Source organism: Palaemon carinicauda, chromosome 37, assembly GCF_036898095.1.
Source record: "Palaemon carinicauda isolate YSFRI2023 chromosome 37, ASM3689809v2, whole genome shotgun sequence".
NCBI lineage: Eukaryota > Metazoa > Arthropoda > Malacostraca > Decapoda > Palaemonidae > Palaemon > Palaemon carinicauda.
The window spans coordinates 27,573,020-27,596,164 of record NC_090761.1 but is presented as its reverse complement, the minus strand read 5'-3'; the positions used below and the strand labels follow the sequence as shown (position 1 = coordinate 27,596,164).

Sequence of the window (23,145 nt, the reverse complement as noted above, 5' to 3'; positions counted from 1 at the left end):
AATACTAACTAGTATTATTACTAGTAGCAGTACCACTAATAGTAGAAGTACCACTAATAGTAGCAGTACTACTACTAGTAATATTACTGCTAGCAGTAATAGTACTGTTACTACTAGTAGTAATAGTACTGTTACTACTAGTAGTACTGCTAGTAGTAATAGTACTCTTACTACTAGTAGTACTGCTGCTAGTAGCATTAGTACTAGTAGTGGTATTACTACCAACAGTGGTACTACTACCAACAATACTATTACTACTAGTAGCAGTACTATTACTAGTAGCAGTACTACTACTAGTACCAATGCCACTAGTAGCAGTACTACTAGTAGTAAGAGTACTATCACTAATAGCAGTACTACTAATAGGAAGAGTACTATTACTTGTACCAGTAGTACTACTAGTAGTAGCAGTACTGCTACTACTAGTAATAGTACTCTTCCTATTAGTAGTACTGCTATTAGTGATAGTACTCTTACTACTAGTAGTACTGCTACTAGTGGCATTTTTACTAGTAGTGGTACTGCTACTAGTAGCATTAGTACTAGTAGTATTGCTAATAGTAGCAGTACAACTACCAGTAGCAGTACTACTAGTAGTAGCAGTATTGTTACAATTAGTAGTACTGCTACTAGTAGTAGTACTGGTACTACTACTAGTAATAGTATGGTTACTACTTGTGGTATTGCTACTACCTGTAGTACTGTTAATAGTAATAGTACTGCTACTAGTAATAATAGTACTAATACTAGTAATAATGCTACTAGTAGCAGTACTACTATTGGTAACAGTACTATTACTAGTAGTAGCAATAGTACTAGTAGTATTGCTACTAGTAGCAATAGTACTAGTAGTATTGCTACTAGTAGCATTAGTATTGGTAATGTTTCTACTAGTAGCAGTAATGCTACTAGTAGCAATAGTACTGTTACTACTAGTAATAGTACTGTTACCACTAGTACTACTGCTAGTAGTAATAGTACTCTTACTACTAGGAGTACTGCTACTAGTAGCATTAGTACTAGTAGTACCAATGCCACTAGTAGCAGTACCACTAGTAGTAAGAGTACTATCACTAATAGCAGTACTACTAATAGTAAGAGTACTATTACTAGTAGTAACAGTACTACTAGTAGTAGCAGTACTGCTATTACTAGTAATAGTACTCTTACTATTAGTAGTACTGCTATTAGTGATAGTACTCTTACTACTAGTGGTACTGCTACTAGTGGCATTGGTACTAGCAGTAGTACTGCTACTAGTAGCATTAGTACTAGTAGTATTGCTAATAGTAGCAGTACAACTACTAGTAGCAGTACAATTACCAGTAGCATTAGTACTAGTAGTATTGCTAATAGTAGCAGTACAATTACCAGTAGCAGTACTAGTAGTAGCAGTACTTCTTCTAGTAGCAGTATTTTTACTATTAGTAGTACTGCTACTAGTAGTAGTGCTGTTACTACTGGTACTAGTGCTACTAGTAATAGTATGGTTACTACTTGTAGTATTACTACAACCTGTAGTTCTGCTGCTACTAGTAGTACTGCTGCCACTAGTAATAATAGTACTAATACTCGTACTAATGCTACTAGTAGCAGTACTACTAGTGATAACAGTACTATTACTACTAGTAGCAATAGTACTACTATCAGTACTGCTACTAGTAGCAATAGTACTACTGTCAGTACTGCTACTAGTAGCATTACTACTAGTAGCAATATTATTATTATCAGTACTGCTACTAGTAGCATTATTACTAATAGTATTGCTACTAGTAGCATTATTACTAGTAGTATGGCTATTAGTAGCAGTAATGCTACTAGTAGTAAAGCTTCTAGTATTAATGCTACTAGTAGCAGTACTATCACTACTAGTAGTAAACAGTAGCACTACTATTGGTAGTAGCAATACTACTACTAGTACTGCTAGTAGTAGTAGTATTGCTACTAGTATTAATACTGTTACTAGTAATAGTACTGTTACTATTATTAGTAGCATTATAGCTACTAGTAGTAACAGTACTATTACTAGTAGCAGCAGTACTACTAGTAGCAGTACTGCTACTAGTAGTTGCAGTACTAATAGTAGCATTATTGCTACTAGTAGTAGTACTACTAATAATAGCAGTACTAGTAATAGTATACAGTACTACTAATAATAGCAGTAACACTACTAGTAGTACTAATGCTACTATAGCAGTACTACCACCAATACTGGTACTACTACTTGGTTGTAGTGCTGCCACTAATAGTAGTAGTATAACTACTACTAGTAGTGTTAGTACTACTACTAGTGTAGTACTACTACTCTTTCCCCTCGAAGTGAAAGCTCTATTGGGGGTGTAGATAGCCAGGAGACATGTCAAGAATACGTCCTCTGATATTAGGGGATATCCCTTTGTAACATTTTAAGGGATATTCGCTCCAGGAGTTAGAATTCTGGATACCTTTGGTAAATTCTCTGGGATATATCACTGTAGGTTAAATATACCTACGAAGCTACCTTCGAAGGAACTTCCATCACGACGACATGGCCTGAGCCCAAAAATAGAATTGCTAGAACTAGTAGTACTGCTACTAGTTCTACTGGTAGCGGTGCTACCACTCAGTGGTAGTACTACAAGTAGCACTCAGTGGTAGTACTACAAGTAGCACTGCTACTACTAGTAGTAGTACTATTCAGTGGTACTACTATTAGTAGCAGTTCTAGTAATAGTAGTAGAACTACTATTACTAATAGCAGTAGTACTGCTACTAGTAATAGTAGTTCTACTACTCTTACTAGTACTGCTACTATTAGTAGTACCACTATGAGTAGTAGTCCTTCTATTACTAGTAGTAGTACAGTAGTACTACTAGTAGTAGTAGTTGTACTGCTACTAGTACTAGTACTGTTTTACTGCTTGTAGTAGTACTACTATTACTTCTAGTAGTACTATTACTAGTAGCAGTAGTACTACTACCAATAGTAGTAGTATTGTTACTAAAAGTGCTAATAGTACTACTAGTAGCAGTAGTAGTACTTTTACTACTAACTTCTAGTAGAAGTTCTACTAGTAGCAATACCATTATGAATAGTATTATTACTAACTACTAGTAGTTAGTTATAGTACTATTTGTAGTGGTACTGCTACTAATAGTAATACTACTACTAGTAGTACTACTAGCTCTTGTAGTAATAGTACTAGTAGTATTAGTTGTACCATCACTACTATTATATTAGTACTACTAATAGTAGTAGTACTACATTAATTAGGAAAGTTTGGGTTATTGTAACAAAATCTAATGCAAATGTAATGCAGAAAGAGTAAAGGATATAATACTCCACTATTGCAAGAAAAACTCCAGTTGATAAGGCATGAAGCTAAATGGCTCCATGCAAAGGTCATACACACGCGAGAGGAATACCATCTTCAGTGCAATGTGTAGAAGCAAAACATGCCACCTTTGTGTTCATATTACACTGTTATCAAACATTTCAGATCAAGATAAAGATCCCACTTAAGAGAATAGGCTTTTCTTGAGTATCTATTTCTGATAATATTGAGTCAACTGTATTACTTGGGGGAGAAGATAACATCTGGGTGTGTGGAAATCTATAACCTTAGGTGACTGGTACTGATAAAATGTATTTTCCATTATAGACATCAAAAATCCTGTCCAGCTAAGAACAGGGTCAAAAATTAGCTTTACCCTCTTTCCCAAACACCCAATGGAAAAGAATTTCCTCTTGATTGATACACTCAGTCAGTGTTGATGCTACATGGTCTAAATAATGCCATGGAGTTTCCCACACAAAAGTCATTTTCTTCTCAGATACTGTTGGATAACTTCCAGGTGTGAAGGTCCAGCAATTCTTGTTTCATTATAGATTGCATGGAAATATTCTATATTCAAGAAAAATTTTATATTTGCATATAATTATATGCTACCCCATAAGAAATAACCTCTTCTCTCACCTGTTCTTACTTTTGAGAATCCCTAAAAATTTTCAATCATTCCATGCATTTTGCTATACCACCTATCTTTACAAAATATGCATATCATGTGTGTAAATGTACGAAAGTGAAATCTTTAAGAATTAACATTGACTATTTAAATTAATGAACCATTGTTTGAAATAAATCATCTTTGCAAATATGATTATCATACAAGTTTTGTACAGTACATGAATTTATTCAATGACAAAATCTCTAAAGGTTTGAAAGAACATTTTCAAATTCAAGACTTGTACGTGTAACTTACCAGCACAAAGGACGGGGTCTGAAATCAATTCTTTGGTAATTGGACATAAGTACTCTTTTGGTGGTGTATTTATAGATTCCTTGGGAGCTGGTGATGCTGACCCAGATTTCTGAATCAATCTAAGTATTTTGTTGCGATGACCAAGGGCATCTGAAATAAAAAAGGAGTCCTACATAAGATATTCTCGAAGACTTGGCCAATATAATCTACATTTTCAAAAGATTATGACCTTTTCATTGCAGGATAAGATGAAAAATAAATATTCTTAGTTTTAAAATTCCATTTTCACAGCTTTCAGAAATAATGACCATTAGTTGAAATATAAACAGGACAAAGAAACAAATATATAAATTGTGATATCTCAATGTACTTGGCTTATTGGAATTCTTTGAAACAAAGGGCATCAAGTAGACAGCCTCCTGCAGTGTGGCAATTACATATCACTCTATTGAAAGAGAGACTTGATTTCCCAGATACTGCAATACGCTGCATCCAAAAACAGCTGTTAATCATTAGCCTATATTCCTTAGCTAAGCTAGCAACCAACTCACTATGTTGGTAAGCTTAGTTCACTGCTGTTTTTTAAAAAATTACCATTATGTTTTATTCCTTTTTCCATGCAACACACAAACAAAAAATGGTGAATGGGGAAAAATAAAATGGCTCCTCAGAGACTGTCCAGCCACTAAGTCAAATACATGCTCTTTACCTTTATCACAAGACCCACATAGGTTGGTACATCATGCCCAAATTAATAAGACCTCCCCTATCTGGAACAGGAAGGATGACCTAATGGTAAAGGTGTCTGGTTTCAGTTCCAGTATTATCTGATGCACACCAGAACGTTAGCTGGGCAAGCCCAAGCCCCACTGTGTTTGGGAATTCTCCCCAGTAAACAGCCTCAACTCGCAGTCTGGGCAGGGAACAATCTGCTACCATGCGAATGCTAGGCGAATGAGTTACCATTGTACTAATCAGGAGACTAGTACTACTTTGATTTCGGATGTGGTCTAGTGATGACGTATGTTTGAAAACAGCACTGCAGTCTGCTCTACCATCATTTGTATGAGGTCTTACTTTCTGATATAAAGGGATAACAATATCTAAGACTAATTATCTGAAATAACCTCATTTAGATAACTGACAACATAAAAGTAACTTATAAATAGATTTACCATTATTTGAAGCTATCTTAGCAGAAATTATCCGTTTACCATGAGTAGTTTATTTGGCTTTATTAAATAGTTTATCTTAACAACTAATTAATAATCATCTTTTCAGTAATCTTTTCTTAAAGTTTTACTAAACTTTTTTTTCCAAATGACTATAGTACTTACTATGTACAGAAACTGATGTGTATGAGATAAAGAGACTAGTTCAAGCAAGTGAGGTGCTAATCCCTACATTTACCCTATGGGAGAAAAGCCTGAGAATAGTTAGTGACCAAACTTGGAAGCGAATGACGTTCCCAGCCATTCAAACAAGATACGATTGACCAGATTTAGTGAATTTTTATACTGTACAAAAAGAAATCAACCTGAGGGAATTATACTATTTGCCACGCCAATCACAAAACAATGAGAATTGTAGAGAGCAATGATTTCACGAGAAGAGTAATAAAATATCTAGACTAACATCTCAGCACATAAGGGATAAGTAGAGAATTATGACCAAATACTTTATCAAGATGAGAGATATAAAGATCCAGGCTACCATCTCAATCTTTTGCATTGCAAATTATAGGTGTCTAAATGAGTGGATAGTAATGCAGGAGTGTGATGGTTTCGTTGCAGAAGAGCAAAAGTAAGTAAGGAATTTGAGGCTCTGCGAAAGGATCTGAACTATCAACTATCAAGTAAGGAATTGGGTTAAGGTTTGAAACAGGACAGGTTAGGCCTGAAATATTACTATGAATCAAAAACTAAATGGATTTCTCAGGTAGTGACTTTAAATTTCAAAAAGGCATAACAAAAACTAAACTACTTAAACTGCAGCAAAGACAAAGGTTGGAGTGGCAGCACTGCCCAACATTCTAATATAAGCAATAAGACAAGCCTCTGATAAAAGAAAGTATTCTAAAATACTACAATTAATTGCAAATGAAAGTATTTCTAGAATACTTCTGGTGTTATTGCCCACAAACAGCCATAAGTATATTACCTTGTAAGCCCTGCATTTAAAGAATTTTGTATATTAGCTGTAATGATGGGCTCAAAGGAGGATATTATACTGAAAACTTTAAGGTGGTCAGTTAACTGATTAGTCATACACTGTACAAGTCAAAACATCTTAAGATGTAAGGAAGATTTTGAGAATAAATGAAACTAGGATTAGCAGCCATTCTTAGTAGTCATCATCATCCTCTCCTACGCCTATTGACACAAAGGGACTCAGGTAGATTTCACCAGTCGTCTCTATATTGAGCTTTTAAATCAATACTTCTCCATTCATCATCTACTTCATGCTCCATAGTCCTCAGCCATGTAGGCCTGGGTCTTCCAACTCTTTTTAGTGTCTTGTGGAGCCCAATTGAAAGTTTGATAAACTAATCTTTCTTGAGAAGTGCAAAGGGTATGCCCAAACAATCTTCAATGACTTATCTACAATGAAAAGGAGGAATTGAGAGGTATATGCTGTATAGTTTTAGAAATAGCTGTTTCCAAATACTGTACTTTGCAGAAAAAGCCGCATTTGAACTTTTGTAAAAACAAGTTACAGTATAAGGGATTTTTAGCTATAATTTAACTCGCCACCTAAATGTCAAACCCATGGTTTACAACTGGAATTTTGGAGCTGTGCATATGTCTAGGTTCAGGGACGAAGGACATAGCCTAAGCAACGACAACTCCATTGTAATAGCGACATATTATTCCGTGGATTAAATACAAATAACCCACTATAATCTTCAAGTCCCCTTCATAGTAAGACTTGTAATATTTACCCACACTAATGTAAACCCATGATGAGCTAATAGCCACGCTTACCAGCAAATGAAACTCGCTGTCATCTAGAATGTGATGCAATTGACCAACTACATGATACATTAAAAATAACATTAACAGCCTAAGAGAATCCTACAATATGAAATGTCCTCTCCACAAATGAAAAATTAGGTTGCTTAAGAGGGCATACTTTACCGAGAGGATCCACACTACCAACTCGGTCTTCTGCCCCACAATATAGATGTCTAAAAGAGCAACTAGGAATGCAAGGGTTTAGCAGCAGAAGGATATAAAGTGATTACAAAATTCAAGGCTCTACGAGATCTTAATTCTGTAAGGTGTGGTGAAAGTTAAGAACCTTTACTGAATGCAACAGTATGTGACTATGATCACTGGACCTAACTATGAAAGTCAGGTTAGAGAGAGCAACCGAGAAGGTAAGTCGAACTTACCGCTTTAAATCGAACACTCGCTGACCTTCTGAGAATAACAAAGGAAGTTAAATTAAGTTAAAAGCTTTTAAGACTCATCACTAACAAAATTTGACTGGTGAGTATTTGGCCTGTCATATCATCATTAAACCCACAATAAACAACTAGACTACTCCTCTCTGAAATTCCTCTTATACTTTTTTCTCGAATGTCAGTCATTCTGTTTGACATAGAAGCTTTACCACTGCATGATGTAGCCTCTCCAATTCCATAAGCACTTTAAACGTACTTTCCTTGAAAGAAACACCGAGACATCGTACTCCTCTCAAATTCAACAGGAAAGACTACTTAAAATGCAATAAACACTTTGCACAATTTTGAAGGGTGATATGTCTTCCTATCACTGATGCTAGGGAAAATGGACAAACATGGAATGCTGGTGCTCCATGCCTTTAACTGCTATTTTGTTTCATTACTTTACTTCGGGCATGTATCTTTAAAATTTACTGTACAGCAATACACACAAGTTTAAGTATGATAGTTCCTCTGTTGTTATTACCAAAGAGATTCTTTGTTGCTGTTCTTAATGCACCATCCAATACAATTTCAAGGTTTTTAAAGTAGCATAGAATTATACCAAATAACTCCAAACATCTGCATTATTTTTTTTCCGTTTCATTATCCAAAGGTTAAAAGGTGTCCGGTTTCAATTCCAGTTTCATCAGAATAGATGCTCACCAGAACGTCAGCCGAGCAACCAACCCCATAATGTGGTGCCCAAGCACAGCAGTTGCCACACCAGTAAACAGCTTAAACTTTTTCTTACTTACCAACTCCAAGTTTCTTCTCTAATATTTCATCTGTCATTGTAAGAAGCTCCCGACCATCAATAGCTTGAGAACGGAAATTATGTGAATATTCTGCCAATCCCTGTTCTGTTAACCAACCGCACACATCATCACTATTCCAATCAATAACCTGGAAAAGAATGACCATCAACCATTGTAAAAAGTACAAAGCTAAGAAACTTATTTATGCTTTTAAATCCCTATTTTAGCCAAGATTTAATGACCATTAAAGGAAATTATCATACTATTCTCCACTCTACACAGTTTCTTTTATAACATTATTATTATTTTCATTAATAGCTAGTTTACAACCCAAGTGGGAAAAGCAGGATGCTACAAGCCCAAGGGCTGCAACTGGGAAAGCAGCAGTGAGGGAAGAAAATATATATGACAAGTAATTCAAAAAATATATATTAAAATCAGTCTCAACTTTAAAATTGATCAGTTATGTATAAAATATGAAATGTTACATGTCAACCTGTTTAACAGAAAGGTATTTGAAAAAAAAATTGTACTTCTGAAATTCCACCGATTCAACCGCCAAATTAGGAAGACCATTCCATAATCTAATCACAGTTAAAGTAAAACTTATAAAATATAATGTAATACTAAGACACGACTGAGAACACAAAACTAGTTAAAATTAACTACAAACCTAATAATTATAGTGTACGGTGATAATTTTTTTTTTGTTACCTTAAGCCAATTATATTAAAATATTTAATTTGTATATCTGCACTCTGTAGCAAATGAAAGATCTCTAGTACTTTCTAGATTAACAAATATCTTTATCAGTCTTCCAGAAGCAGGCTTTCAGAACTCTTTTTATAATACTCTTTTTTTTTTTTAATTTTAATTACAGTATGTATTAATTAAAGTGCCAAGTGCTGAAATTTTTGGTGAGCTCTCTGTTAAGAAATATATGATAGTCTTAGGTATTGTTGAAAAGATATGAATTTTATTAGCTACATTTGAGATCAATAATTTTTATGCTGACTCCCAATTTAATTTCACTTTGATCTTAAGCGTTAATTACAAGATGGCATCCACACTCCCTCTCCCCCTAATCTTTACAATCTCTCTGAATCTATTATCTAATGCCCTTGCAAAATATTTAAAACATGCTCTGTTAGTTTAATTCCCTTGTAGTTACCACATTTCAAGATATCACCTTTCTGTTTATATATAGATACCATTATACTCTCCTCCCAGTCTTTACGCAATATTTACTCTTCCTATATTGCTTGTAATAAATCTAGCATCCATTCTTCTCCCTCTGTAGCTAGTATTTTGACCATTTCAATTTGTAACTGATGGACCTGGTGCTTTATCGTTTTTCATTTTACTCAATACTTGCTTCACTTCATTACTGGCCCCTCCACCTCTTGTGTTTCTACCAGCTCCTCTTTCTATTTTCAGTATTCAGTAGTTGTTCAAAATATTCTTTCCATATTTTCTTAATGTTTTCATCCCTATGCAATATATTTCCATCTCTATCCCTGATGACTGCCAGTTGCTCCAAATCCTGTCTTTGCCTTTTCTTCAAGTTTGAAGACTATCCAATAACCCCTATCAGCATAACCCTTTCTGTGAGGGAAACAGGATATGTTTGGATAGCTACAAAGTTCCTCTGCAGCCTCCTATCAAACAAATAGGGCCATCTTTTGCCATCAGTGTCATAGGAGTACTTCTCCAGATAAAGATAAAGGTAATTCAAAGACAACTGTATGGTGAGATGACTCCCTTTAGTTTTCTAGACACTTAGATTTTCTTAGCTCTTAATTTCTGTTGTTTTTTGTTTGATTTTTTCATTTGGAAAGTGTATTTATCTTGATTACCTGAGGTTGTTGCTTAGTTTTCCCTTCTACTTGTGTTTCCTTGATTTGAAATGATAAGCATGTAAGAAAAAATATAAATTACAAGCCAGAAATCCAATACTTTACCCTTATATTTTGACGATATCTCTGAGATGGAAACCTGGCTAAAAGTCTCTTTCCTGCTTGGGATGCTCCAGAAGTTTTGTTTACAGCACTGGTGACACCTTCCACTTTCCATATGTGAATGACACGATCACCGCTCCCTGCTACAAGCAGAGCTCCATCATCACTAAAGGCACATGAGGTTACATAACGTTTGTGACCCTCTAGCACTCCTAAAGGAATTAGTTTGATCTGGAAAGCAACCATTAAAAAGTTGAACACTATAATGGAAGTATATTCATAACATTTCTCTTTCATGTCACTTCAGTATTTTATGTTTAATTAGATTAATAAAAGAAACTTGTGACATCTTGAATTTTAAACAGTATGGTGCTATTGTTCAAATTAGAAAAGGAATTATGTTTCTTAGTAAACATACTCTTAAGTTTGTCTAAGGACAAATCTCTTGATATATAAATACAGAAGGTCCCCAAATTACAAACATTCAGAGTTAATAAAACAAATCCAACTGAAAATAACAAAGATAAAAAAATATTGTAATAAAACAATATTATATCATTTGATACAGTAAGCAATAACCAGATATTTATTTCATATGAAACCTAACTATTTATTGACTTTTGTAGTTGGAAATCATAAGCATGGGATTCAGATTTGGCTTAACCTATGCCAAAATGTAAAAAAAATTCGACTTACAAACAATTCAAATTGCAAACAGCTTCTTGGGACTTATTAAGTTTGTAAGAGTAGGACCTTCTGTATGCATATGATGCTAGGTTGCTGTGACCTGAAAAAAATCATCTGATATTCCAGAATCTTACAAATTACCATCACTAACCAATATCATTATAGAATTACTTGTTTGTGTTTTAAGTGTGGAAGATGATTTTTATAGTCGTATAAGTGTTTGACATAGCTACGGGTAATCTTTTGTTCACTCTTATACCAAACACATTTATGTGTAATTTCTTTTATAAACAAGATTTGATCCCTTCATTTTAATAATTTCAAAATTGGTTGGTATCATTGGGAATTCATAAGGAAAATCTTAACCATAGGAGTTTCCTTATTGTTTTGAAATCATTAGTTCTACTCTAGAAAAGAGAATAACAGTATTCATTTTTTTACACTTATTATCAGCCAAACCAATAAATTTAAAAATTTCCATATCTCAAAAGCCAACTAATAATTTACCAAAACAAATATCCATTCGAGCTATTCTAAAGGATATAAAAGCAATATGAACATAGGTGAGTATAGAAATTACAATTACTATTAAAATTCAGTTTTTCTGATTCTTGATTGACAGATTGTCACCAGCTGTATTGAACTGAACATTAAATACACAGAGAATCTGGCATTCTCAAGTTGGTGGAAATTACTTTATTTCAGAATTTTTTTTGCTGGAATTGAAGTTCAACTACTTAATTTCTTTATATACACTACTGTAGCATCAACTTTCTTTTTTCTTTCTTTCTTTCTTTGAAGGCTTTAACAGCCACTCATGAATGACAGAGGCAAGGGACAGTGACATTCCCTTCTCAAGCAGGACAATTCCCAAGAGACTATCCATATATACATATGATCAGCACCTAAACCCCCCCTCTCCACCCACAGTAGGACCAAGGAGGGCTAGGCAATGGCTGCTGATAACTCAGCAGATAGATCTATAGGCTCCCCAAACTGCCCATCCTTAGCTCACAAAGATGGTAAGTTTGCAGCAACCAAAGGAACTAAAGAGTTTGAGTGGGACTAGAACCCCAGTCTGGTGTTCACCAGTTAGCGACGTTACCGCATTGGCTACCACAACCCTTGTAAATCTAAGGGGGATCAATGTCACCCATATAAACTTCATCATATGTACTACCGCACGTCTAATTCCTAAAGTTTGGCTACACATGCCAATAAGTACTATACATCTATCTACAAAAATCAAGTTTGGAGCAACACAAGAAGTCATAAAATAGAAAATTATTTTTCATAAGCACCCCAACTACGACCTGACACTACTTTAAAAATATTGAGGAATTTCTTCACCTTCATTTTCAAAGTGTTAATATGACTAGACCAGGTTAACTTTGTGTTAAAAATTATTTAATGAAATTTTACTTCAGCTTTATACATCAGCAGGAAATGGCATGACCATAAATAGAGATCTATTACTGTATTATCGAACATGAGTGTCTTCTACTGCTTTTGATATTCTTTATAGGAATCATTATCTCAGTGATAAACTTTATTTTGGAGACATTATAAACCTAAGTAAGTAAGTAGTCTTGGGTAGTGCCATAGCCTTTGTACCATGGTCTTCCACTGTCCTGAGTTAAGAGTTCTCTTGCTTGAGGGTACACTCGGGCATACTATTCTAACTAATTTCTCTTCCTCTTGTTTTGTTAATGTTTATATAGTTTATATAGGATATTTATTTTAATGATGTTTCTCTTCTTAAAATATTTTATTTTTCACTTTTTCCTTTCCTCACTGGGCTATTTTCCCTGTTGGAGCCCCTGCTTTTCCAACTAGGGTTGTAGCTTAGCAAGTAATAAATAATAATAATAACAATAAAGCTTATCGCTCCAGAGTTGTTCTGATGACAGACAAAAATAAAATTGAAGGAAATCTTAATTAGAGGGCTGAATATTTGGTTTTATTGCTATGATACAAGCTTAAAAGTTTAATTTCAGCTTTGTTTGGGGGTCTTTCTTTCATTGTTAAAGTTTTACTTATCTCCTTCATACCAGCTCATTGCCATTTAATCTACTTTCAGAAGATTCTTGGCAGGGGAGTAATGTAAAAGATTATGGCGACCATGTTACAATTACTCAACTGCAATGCCAATCACACCACTACCGCATCACCACTTGGTTTCCCGTTACTGGTTTAAGTGAACTCGAAGGAGCACATGAAGAGGAGATGGGGAGTTCTATCATATATGTTATAGTAGTTCTGGTGGCATGTGAAGACAGAGACAGACTTCCTTTACACCCAACTGATGTGCTGTACTTATATCCGGACTGGTTTGGAAAGTGGTCGTTCCTGTCATATGTCTTCAGTGGGCAAAAGTCCTTATCACAGACAAGTCAACTGTCATCGATTTCCTCTACCACAACTACAGTTGACTAATATACCTCTATATTTATCACAGCTATTTCATTGATGTGGGGATGAGTTACAGCCATTTAATTCATGTTATTTTCATTATGGTTGTTATTTGATATATTAAAGCGAGCAAATAATGTTTGTATTTCCCTCTCCCTGTCAGTTAACCCTTTTACCCCCAAAAGGACGTACTGGTACGTTTCACAAAACTCATCCCTTTAACCCCATGGACGTACCGGTATGTCCTTGCAAAAATCTGCTATTTAATTTTTTTTTTTGCATATTTTTGATAATTTTTTTAGAAACATCAGGCATTTTCCAAGAGAATGAGACCAACCTGACCTCTCTATGACGAAAATTAAGGCTGTTAAAGCAATTTAAAAAAATATACTGCAAAATGTGCTTGAAAAAAAATAACCACTGGGGGTTAAGGGTTGGAAATTTCCAAATAGCCTGGGGGTAAAAGGGTTAAAGTCTTTCTATCACTTTAATATGAAAGATTATCACATCTGACCCTCATCCTTAGTGGTGACCTATTATATAAATGTGGCACTTAAAGTTACACAAGTTTTTTTTATGCAAAGTGTACGGATCTCATAAACAATAATGGCAAAAAATTTCCACAAAAATAAATCAAATTTTTCCTTTATGTATTCCTTAAAATATGTTGCCAATGAAAACTGATGGTTAACCAGTCCACAGATTTATTTGTTCCTAGATGCCCTCCAACATTGGATTCATGGGCTAATTGCATCACTTGATTTATGTCTGGTACTAACATCTGACTCGTATCTTTGGTTATCTTGTCATGGAAAATACGATAGACTCAAGACCATAAAAGCAATGAAGATGTTAGCTGTGGGGGACCTGAGGATTCATAGATGCATACATAGGGCTAACATAACTCTTCATTTTCACTCGTACAAAAGACAGGTGTATAGGGAATTCAAAGAAAAATAATGTTGGCTACTTAAAACCTATTAGTTTTTATGCAATTGTTAGATAGCTCTTTAAAAAAATTATAATTGTGTAGATTTAGAAATATATTTGACAACTGTACATATAGGCATAGGCAAGCTTACTAAGTGGTCTAGTATCGTAAAGAATTTTTGGGTATACTGTACGTGTATATTTACTAAAAATTACTAAATATAAAAACTAAAAGTTATGTGTTACTTAATGATCATGTAAAAGGGATAAGTAGCTGCAGCAGTAAACTAAAGGCTCAACTGATATAGTAACAGGGAAAGGCAGATTAAACATCCTGTTAAAACCAGATTATTATTATTATTATTATTATTATTATTATTATTATTATTATTATTATTATTATTATTACTTGCTAAGTTACAACCTTAGTTGGAAAAGCAGGATGCTACAAGCCCATTGTTTCCTTTCCTCACTGGGCTAGTGAGGAAAGGAAACATGGAAAAATAAATTATTTCAAGAACAGTAACAACATTAAAATATATATTTCTTATGTAAACTATAAAAACTTTAACAAAAACAAGAGGAAGAGAAATGAGACAGTATGCCTGAGTGTACCCCCAAGCAAGAGAACTCTAACCTAAGACAGTGGGAGACCATGGTACAGAGGCTACAGCACTACCCAAGACTAGAGAACAATGGTTTGACTTTGGAGTGTTCTTCTCTTAGAAGAGCTCCTTACCATAGCTAAAGAATCTTTTCTACCCTTACCAAAATACTGTGCTTAGTTTTCTGGCCCTTTCAAAATTCTTCTCAATCAGCCAATACTAACTTCATCTAATGTCAGAAACAGAATGAAGTACGAGCAAATTAAAATACTCACAGGATCCCAAAGTCTGACTGTCTTGTCCCCTGAGGCAGAAGCAAGGATATGTCCACTCGTACTGAAGCGGACGCACATAATTGCCGCCGCATGACCTTGTAAAGTGTGATGAGGAGCAATTACGGGTGAGCTGCTCCCACCCACAATCTGGCCGCCAACTTCAACCACCCACAAGCGTAATTCATTATCCTGTCCACCTGTTGCCATAAGATACTGTTTGCCCAAAATGCTATCTGAAAAATTAATTACATGTTGAATTATAAGACAAAAACAATTATATCATTCAACAATTACCCTAAAACTACTGAATAAAACTAAAATCCCTAATAGATATAAGTTGTCAATAATACTCTTGATATCTTATTCACAATCACCTCTTTATCTTTGTTTATATAGTGTATTGATATGGATAAACAGTATACCATTTCAAGCATATTTGAGCGGACTATATAATTCATACTCAATACACATCCTAATAAACTTAAAAAAAAAAATAATAGTAAGGTTTTTTTTTATGCATATTCAGAAATAGGTTTTAACTTGAAGTTATGTTTTGTTTTACAGTGGTAGTAAAAATATCTTTATTCATTATTATATATGAATAAAATTCCTAATGCTTGCTATTTACTATCAGTTCTAAAATTTCTCAATGAAAGGCCCAGATAGGAATCTGTAGTCCCCTACAAAAAGTAATCAAGGGCCTGTGTATAAAAAGAGAGAGAGAGAGAGAGAGAGAGAGAGAGAGAGAGAGAGAGAGAGAGAGAGAGAGAGAGAGAGAGAGAGAGAGAGAGAGAGAGAATGTAGTTAGGTACACAGACAGTTGTGATTTGGACATTTTGGAAGGTAAAACCATAACGACTATAAGAGTTTCAAATGTTGTGCCATTCACACGAGGACAAATTATTATTATTAATATTACTAGTTAAGCTACAACCCTAGTAGGAAAAGCAAGATGCTATAAGCCCCAGGGCTCCAATAGGGAAATATAGCCCAGTGAGGAAAGGAAATAAATAAACAATATGAGAAAAAATTAATAATATAAATTTAAATAGGAACAACATAAAAAGATATGTCATATATAAACTATAAAAAGACATGTCATGCTGTTCGACATAAAAACATTTACTACAACTTCGAACTTTTGAAGTACTACCGATTCAACAAATCGATTAGGAAGATCATTCCACAACTGGAATCAGCTGGAATAAAATTTCTAGAATACTTCTAGAAAAAGGAACTCGCAACAAGTCAATTATTTTCCATTGCTGTAGAAATGCCTTGCAGGGTTATTATGCTTCCTGATAAAAAGCATAATTTCCTTGCAAGCCATTACTAGTACCTCTAGAAGTGCAATACCACCTCTCATACAATACTTCCCTTTACCAATAGATAAATGCAAGACTCTTTCAAATAGTATATCTTCGCCAGATCTAGAGAAGTATCAAACCTGTGAATAGCTACCTGAGAACACCAGAAATGGTAACATCCCTGTTTTCCATAAGAGATGATATAAGATTGCCCCTTGCATTTGCTAAAATACTGCCATAATTACATCGTAAAATAGGGAGATCCACATCCCTCACCTTGTAATCTTGAAACAAGATAAAAAAAAAACATCCAATAGCTACATCTATCAACCGGCAACTATTCTTAATTATCGATTCAGAATTATAAGTAGGAAGACCTTAACTGATCTTATTTTCTCTAATATACTACACTGGAATCATCAAAGTCTGAGGGCTAAATATGAAGAGTTGAAGCTATCTATACATTAACAATCCAATGATAAATCAAATATATATCTTTAAATATAACCAAGAAAACACTGTTGATGATTGTCTTGTTAAATAACTAGTCTGAAGATAATTACCTTCGCCAACAAAGTTGGGAGGAGGTTATGCTTTTGCCCTTGTTGATCTGTTTGTTTGTTTGTGAACAACTTCCTGGCCACAATTTTACTCATAAAGTAGTGAAACTTTCAGGGATTAATTGCTATGTTGAGATATGGAAGTAATTTAATTTTGAAAGTCCTAGGTCCAAGGTCAAGGTCAAGAAAAAGGACGACCGAATTAACCCTAACCTTAACCCTTAGTTTACACATGGTTGTCACACAGACTTCAAATACACACATGGTCTAAATTGATTCTGGGAAAGGCAAGCTGGTTTTGAGAAATAAATTGATTCTGGGAAAGGCAAGCTGGTTTCGAGAAATAAATTGATTCTGGGAAAGGCAAGCTGGTTTCGAGAAATAAATTGATTCTGGGAAAGGCAAGCTGGTTTTGAGAAATAAATTGATTCTGGGAAAGGCAAGCTCGTTTCGAGAAATAAATTGATTTTGGAAAAGGCAAGCTCGTTTCAAGAAATAAACTCCCGTGGCGGAGGTCTGTACTTTCGGAGTGCATTTCTAGTTGGTTATTAAAATCCTATTAAAAATAGAACCCTACAACTCAATCCAAATAAAAGAATAAAGCTCATCATATCACATCAAAATAAGACTTACCTTCTTTCCCAATGGCTGGACTGAAATGAAGCGTGCTGACACCTAAGTCATGGGCCTTTGATTTGATGGCAATGGGAACTGAATGACCATATCGAGCATCCCAGACACGCAGCTCTCCTCCACTACTACCCGTTGCCAGGTAACTACTGTCTGGAGTGAAGCCAACAGTTGTTACTGTCGATTCGTCACCATTCATTTGCCTGTAAAGACAGAAATATTTCTTCAATATTCAGTGATACTGGCATAATTTGTGATTAAAAAACATTTTCTTTTCATTACACAATTTTTATTTTAGTACTTCTACAGCAACATACTATAGCTGATTATTTAATGAAATTCATACACCCCTTTATAACCACTTAAGTACTTATACATTAGTGAGTTTGGTACAGGCTACTATATTGCTTCTTTTTTACTAGAATGCACTGAAGAGAGCACTAAAAATATGTCTTATTGTGATGACTGGCATTTCGAGACTCGATAACATTTCTCTTTGGGAAAGCTAGTATATCACATTCAGAATTCCTAGAATGCTAGAAACAGGGTCAATACAAACTTAAGTATATTAAGCAAAGAATCCCAATCTGAATTTTTATTTGAAACAATCATAAACCATCATTAATATAAGTGGCTTTTGTTGGTGCATATGGGCTGGGTTGTGGAAAAAAAGTGAAGAGAGGAATGGTTTCTGGAATGAGTTAACTAGGTGTGTAGATGGACTGAGTAGAAGGAATTATGTACAGTAGTTTTAGTGTTTTGTGTAACTTAAATGCCAGAGTGGGTGCTGGAGAGGTAGAAGGTGTTATTGGGAAGCATGACAAAGTAGGAGGAAACAAGAGTGGCAAGAGACTGCTAGATATGTGTGTTGAACAAGAGCTGGTGGTGAGAGTGTTTTCAAGAAGAGAGAAATAATAAGTGTACATAGATAAGACTGGTAGAAAGAGCATTGATGGATTATGTGTTAATAACAAGAAGGATAATTGGAAGATTGTAAGATGTGCACATATTTAGGGGTATGGTTACCGGTATGTTGGATAATTTTTTGGTTGAAGCAAAATTAGTTGTAACTAAAGAATGGGGAAATAGAGTGGGGGATGTAAAAGAGGGGTAGTGAAAGTGGAGGAGTTGAAAAAATGAGAGAAATTGGTGATCTAGAGGAGTGGAAATTAGTAAAATAAAATTTTGTTGGGCATGCTAGTGATGTGTGTGGTAAGAAGATTATTGGAGGCAGTATGAAGACGGGTAGTGAATGGAGAAACAAAGGAGTGAAGATGAAGGTGGAGGAGAAAAAGAAGGCATTTGAATAATGGCTGGAGAGTAACAACCTAAAGAAGTAAGAAAGATATAGAGAGAAAAATGTGGAAGTAAAATGTAAAGTGGCTGAGGCAAAAAGGGAGGCTGACTGCAAATGGGGTCAGGGATTTGGTAGTACGTATGAAGAGAATACTGTAAGTAGTTTTAGAAACACGTGAAGAAAGTAAAGAAGGGTGGATCGAGAAGTGAAGTGACTGGCTATTGAATGGAGATGAGGCGAGAATATTTTGAAACGTTGCTGAATATGGAGGATGATAGGAGGCAGATATCATTGCTGTTGCAGGTGTTGAGGTGCCAGTAATGGGAGATGATGAGAGAGAGATAACAAGAGAAGAAGCAAAGAGAGCACTAGATGATACGAGAGCAGGTATGGATGGTGTGAGGGCTGAGATGTTAAAGAAAGGGGGTGTGACTGTGCTGAAATGGTTGGTGAGCTTGTTTCATATATGTTTTATGTTGTCAATGGTGCCATTAGACTGGGTGCAGCCATGTATTGTTCCACTATACAAAGGCAAAGGAGATGTGCATAAGTGCTGTAAATTTAGGGATATTAGTTTATTGAGTGTTGCTGAAAAAGTGTGTGGTAGTGTTAATTAATAGGATTAAGGATAAAATAGAGGATGCAATTTTATAGGTGTAGGATGACTCTGGAAGAGGTAGGGAATGTATAGATCAGAGTTTTATAGTTGGGCAGATATGCGAGAAATATTCAGCATAAGGTAAGGATGCGTTTGATGCATTTATTAATTTGGAGGAAGCTTATTACAGAGCTGATAGGGATGTGATGTGGAATGTGATGAGGTTATATGGAATTGGTGGAAGGTTGTTGCAAGCATTGAAGGGTTTATTCATTGGCAGTTAAGGGTGTGTTAACATTGAGAATGAAGTGAGTGAATGGTTTCCATTGAGAGCGGAGCTGAGACAGGGATATGTGATGTTGCCATGGCTGTTCATTTGTTTGTTGATGGAGCTGTAAGAGAGGTGAAGGCTCGAGTACTTGGTTGAGAATTGAAATTGATAGAAGAAAGTGATCATGAGTGGGCGGTGAATCAGTTTCTGTTTGTGGATGATACTGTATTGGTTGCAGACTCGGAGGAGACGCTGTGTTGATTAGTGACAGAGTTTGGAAGGGTATGTGAGAGAAGAAAGTTGGGAATAAATGTGGATAAGAGTGAGGTTATGAGGTGCACAAGAAGTGAGGGTGGTGCTAGATTGAATGACATGGGGTTTTGTTGTTGCTGCAAATGGTGAAGTGGAAGCAGATGTATGTCAGTGAGTGAATGAAGGATGTAAAGTGTTGGGGGCAGTGGAGGGAGAGGTAAAGAATAGAGGGCTAGGAATGAATGTAAAGAGACTTCTGTATGAAAAAGTGAATGTACCAACTGTGATGTACGGATTGGAGTTGTGGGGAATGAAAGTGATGGAGAGACAGAAATTGAATGTCGTCGAGATGATGTGTCTTAAGGAGTATGGTTGGTGTATCTCAGTTGGATAGGGTTAGGAATGAAGTAGTAAGAGTGAGAACAGGTATGAGTAATTAATTAGCAGTTAGAATGGATATGAATGTGTTGAGGTTGTTTGGCCATGAAGAGAGGATGGAAAATGGTTGTCTGCTGAACAAAGTGATGAATGCAAGAGTTGATGGGAGAAGTGCAGGAGGAAGGGTAATATATTGGTGGATGGAAGGAGTGAAGAAAGCCCTAGGTGACAGGTTAGATGTGAGAGAGACAAAAGAGCATGCTAGGAATAGAAATGAATGGCAAGTAATTGTTATGCAGTTTCGATAAGCCCTTCTGCTACCTCGGGTGCTTTGAGGTAGTGGCAGTAGGGGAATCTGCATATGAAGCATAATTTGTGGTGGAAGATGAGGGGAGCGTGGCCTATGGCACCCTAACAGTACCAACTAAACTCAACTGAGCCCCTCGTCAGGCATAAAGGAACAAAGAGGAGAATCCACCTTTTGTTAAAATGACTTCAATCTTATGGCTTCTAAAAAATACTTGCAAGAAAGAAGGTAATATTTGCCTTGATGCATTCATACAATTTATTATTGTCAAGGAGGGGAGATAGCCACCTTTCATGCCATTTCATTATAAAACCAAATAAGTCTGTTCATATTGGAATGGGGAAAATACCATTACCAGAGAGGCCCTTATGAAGGAACTCAAAAGAAATGATGAGTTTCTGAATTAATAAATGGAGGCTATAAAAACTTTTAGGAGATTAATGCACTCTCCAAGTCACAACAAATTAAGAATATTTTACTTCAATTTTTAAAAAAGGGTTTTCAGCAGTAAATATAGAAGCATGGTCTGGAAAATAAGCTATATATGATCCATCATTGTGGACTTCACTACAACCAAAGCCATTCTCTGACTCTGAATCATCCGTAAATAACACAACATAATCTTTATACACAGCATCATGTTCCAGGAATTAGGCCCAGACCTCTTCTATAGCAGAGTTTTCCTTTATGAAAAATTTTAGGCATAAAGATACTAGTAATGACCCAGGATGGATCACAAGGATAGTTGATTTCCTTATTTTTAGTCTCTGAGGAACATCAACTTTAATACAGTCAACACTCAATATTTGAGGGATTTAGGTAACTGAGAACATGAAGATTGAAAAAATGCATAATGCTGGTGAACTAGGGTCAGTGAATTCATAGCCCCTTAACCAATTAACACTTGCCAAAATGCTGTCAACTAATACCTCAAACAATGCACTACATTGTAAAGTCCACTAACTGTACTGTAGGTTTCATTACTGACATTGTACTGAACAATACTGTATGCACTCCTATTTTCACATATTTTCCTTGAAAAGCTTATGTCATCTGTAACACTTGATAAACTACTACAAAATTTCCTTCTATTCTCTTCACAGTCCAAAATCCTTGGGTACTGTAGTAGGTTTTGGTGAATGGATGGAGTGAAGAAAGCTCTGGGTGATAGGAGGATAGATGTGAGAGAGGTAAGAAAGCGTGCTAGAAATAGGAATGAATGGCGAGTGATTGTGATGCAATTCCGGTAGGCCCTGCTGCTTCCTCCTGTCGCCTTGTATGACCGCGGAGGTAGCAGCAGTAGGGGATTCAGCGTTATGAAGCTTCATCTGTGGTGGATAACGGGGGAGGGTGGGCTGTGGCACCCTAGCAGTACCAACGGAACTCGGTTGAGTCCCTTGTCAGGCTGGGAGGAACGTAGAGAGGAAAGGTCACCTTTTTCATTTGTTTGATGTCGGCTACCCTCAAAAATTTGGGGAAGTGCCTTGGTATATGTATGTACTGTAGTAGGTTGGCCAGGGTACCAGCCACCCATTGAAATACCACCGGGAAGAGCAAGGATCATCACATCTGTATCTGGAGAGTAGACATGGACCCTGTATCCAAAACTGTGAGCTTCAGACCCATAGAAGATCATTAACTTGGCTGCTTCATCATGCTTGCACACTGTGTTGAATGTCACTTTTGTTGGAATAGTGCACATGACCCCTCAGTAGTTACATCTCCTATGTAGTGTTTTATAATTTTGCTTAAGTGCAATGTTAGGAGTTCCTTTGTCTTGGTACTACTGAAAATTTTTAATAGATCTTCAATGCATGTGTTCCTGTCAACTTAGTAATCAGCATCTCGAGAAGCTTTCCATTTTGCACGACATTGTCCGGCGAGTTCTTTCAGTGATGACTTCAACGTACGTGTCAAACACTACATACATCTTAGAGTGAGGTCAAATTCGAATGTTGAGCCAAGTCAGCACATGTGTATCTGATCTTTGAATACAGCCATTTCATGGACAACAGCCATAGCACCAACAATTATCAAAGCATTACCATTTAACAACTCCTGGTCACTAACTTGGTTGTCTCCAGTAGGTGCTTGGTCTTCCAGAAGGTGGATGAGTTGACATTTGTCACTGCAGGGATGAAGTTAACTTTCCGTTTCCATGAACATGCTGTTTGCTGGAGAAAATTCATAGGTGCACATGGCATCGTTCAGATCAATTTCTCTTGATGAATGA

General features: G+C 35.7%; 2 protein-coding genes across 4 annotated transcripts in view; one reads left to right on the top strand and one right to left on the bottom strand.

Annotated features, from left to right (window-relative positions):
* The window catches only part of LOC137629047 (uncharacterized), a 613,817-nt gene that overhangs the window by 325,850 nt on the left and 264,822 nt on the right, over nt 1–23,145 (top strand). The gene's annotated exons all lie outside the window — the stretch shown is intronic.
* LOC137629530 (WD repeat, SAM and U-box domain-containing protein 1-like) overlaps nt 1–23,145 on the bottom strand; it is a 107,293-nt gene that overhangs the window by 7,121 nt on the left and 77,027 nt on the right. For all 3 annotated transcript variants that reach the window (XM_068360932.1, XM_068360933.1, XM_068360934.1), the window contains 5 exons: nt 17,813–18,012; nt 15,313–15,545; nt 10,407–10,634; nt 8,446–8,593; nt 4,243–4,392 (listed from right to left, as the gene is read on the bottom strand). In XM_068360932.1, coding sequence (XP_068217033.1) covers nt 4,243–4,392; nt 8,446–8,593; nt 10,407–10,634; nt 15,313–15,545; nt 17,813–18,012 — 959 coding nt within the window. The remainder of the gene's footprint in view (nt 1–4,242; nt 4,393–8,445; nt 8,594–10,406; nt 10,635–15,312; nt 15,546–17,812; nt 18,013–23,145) is intronic.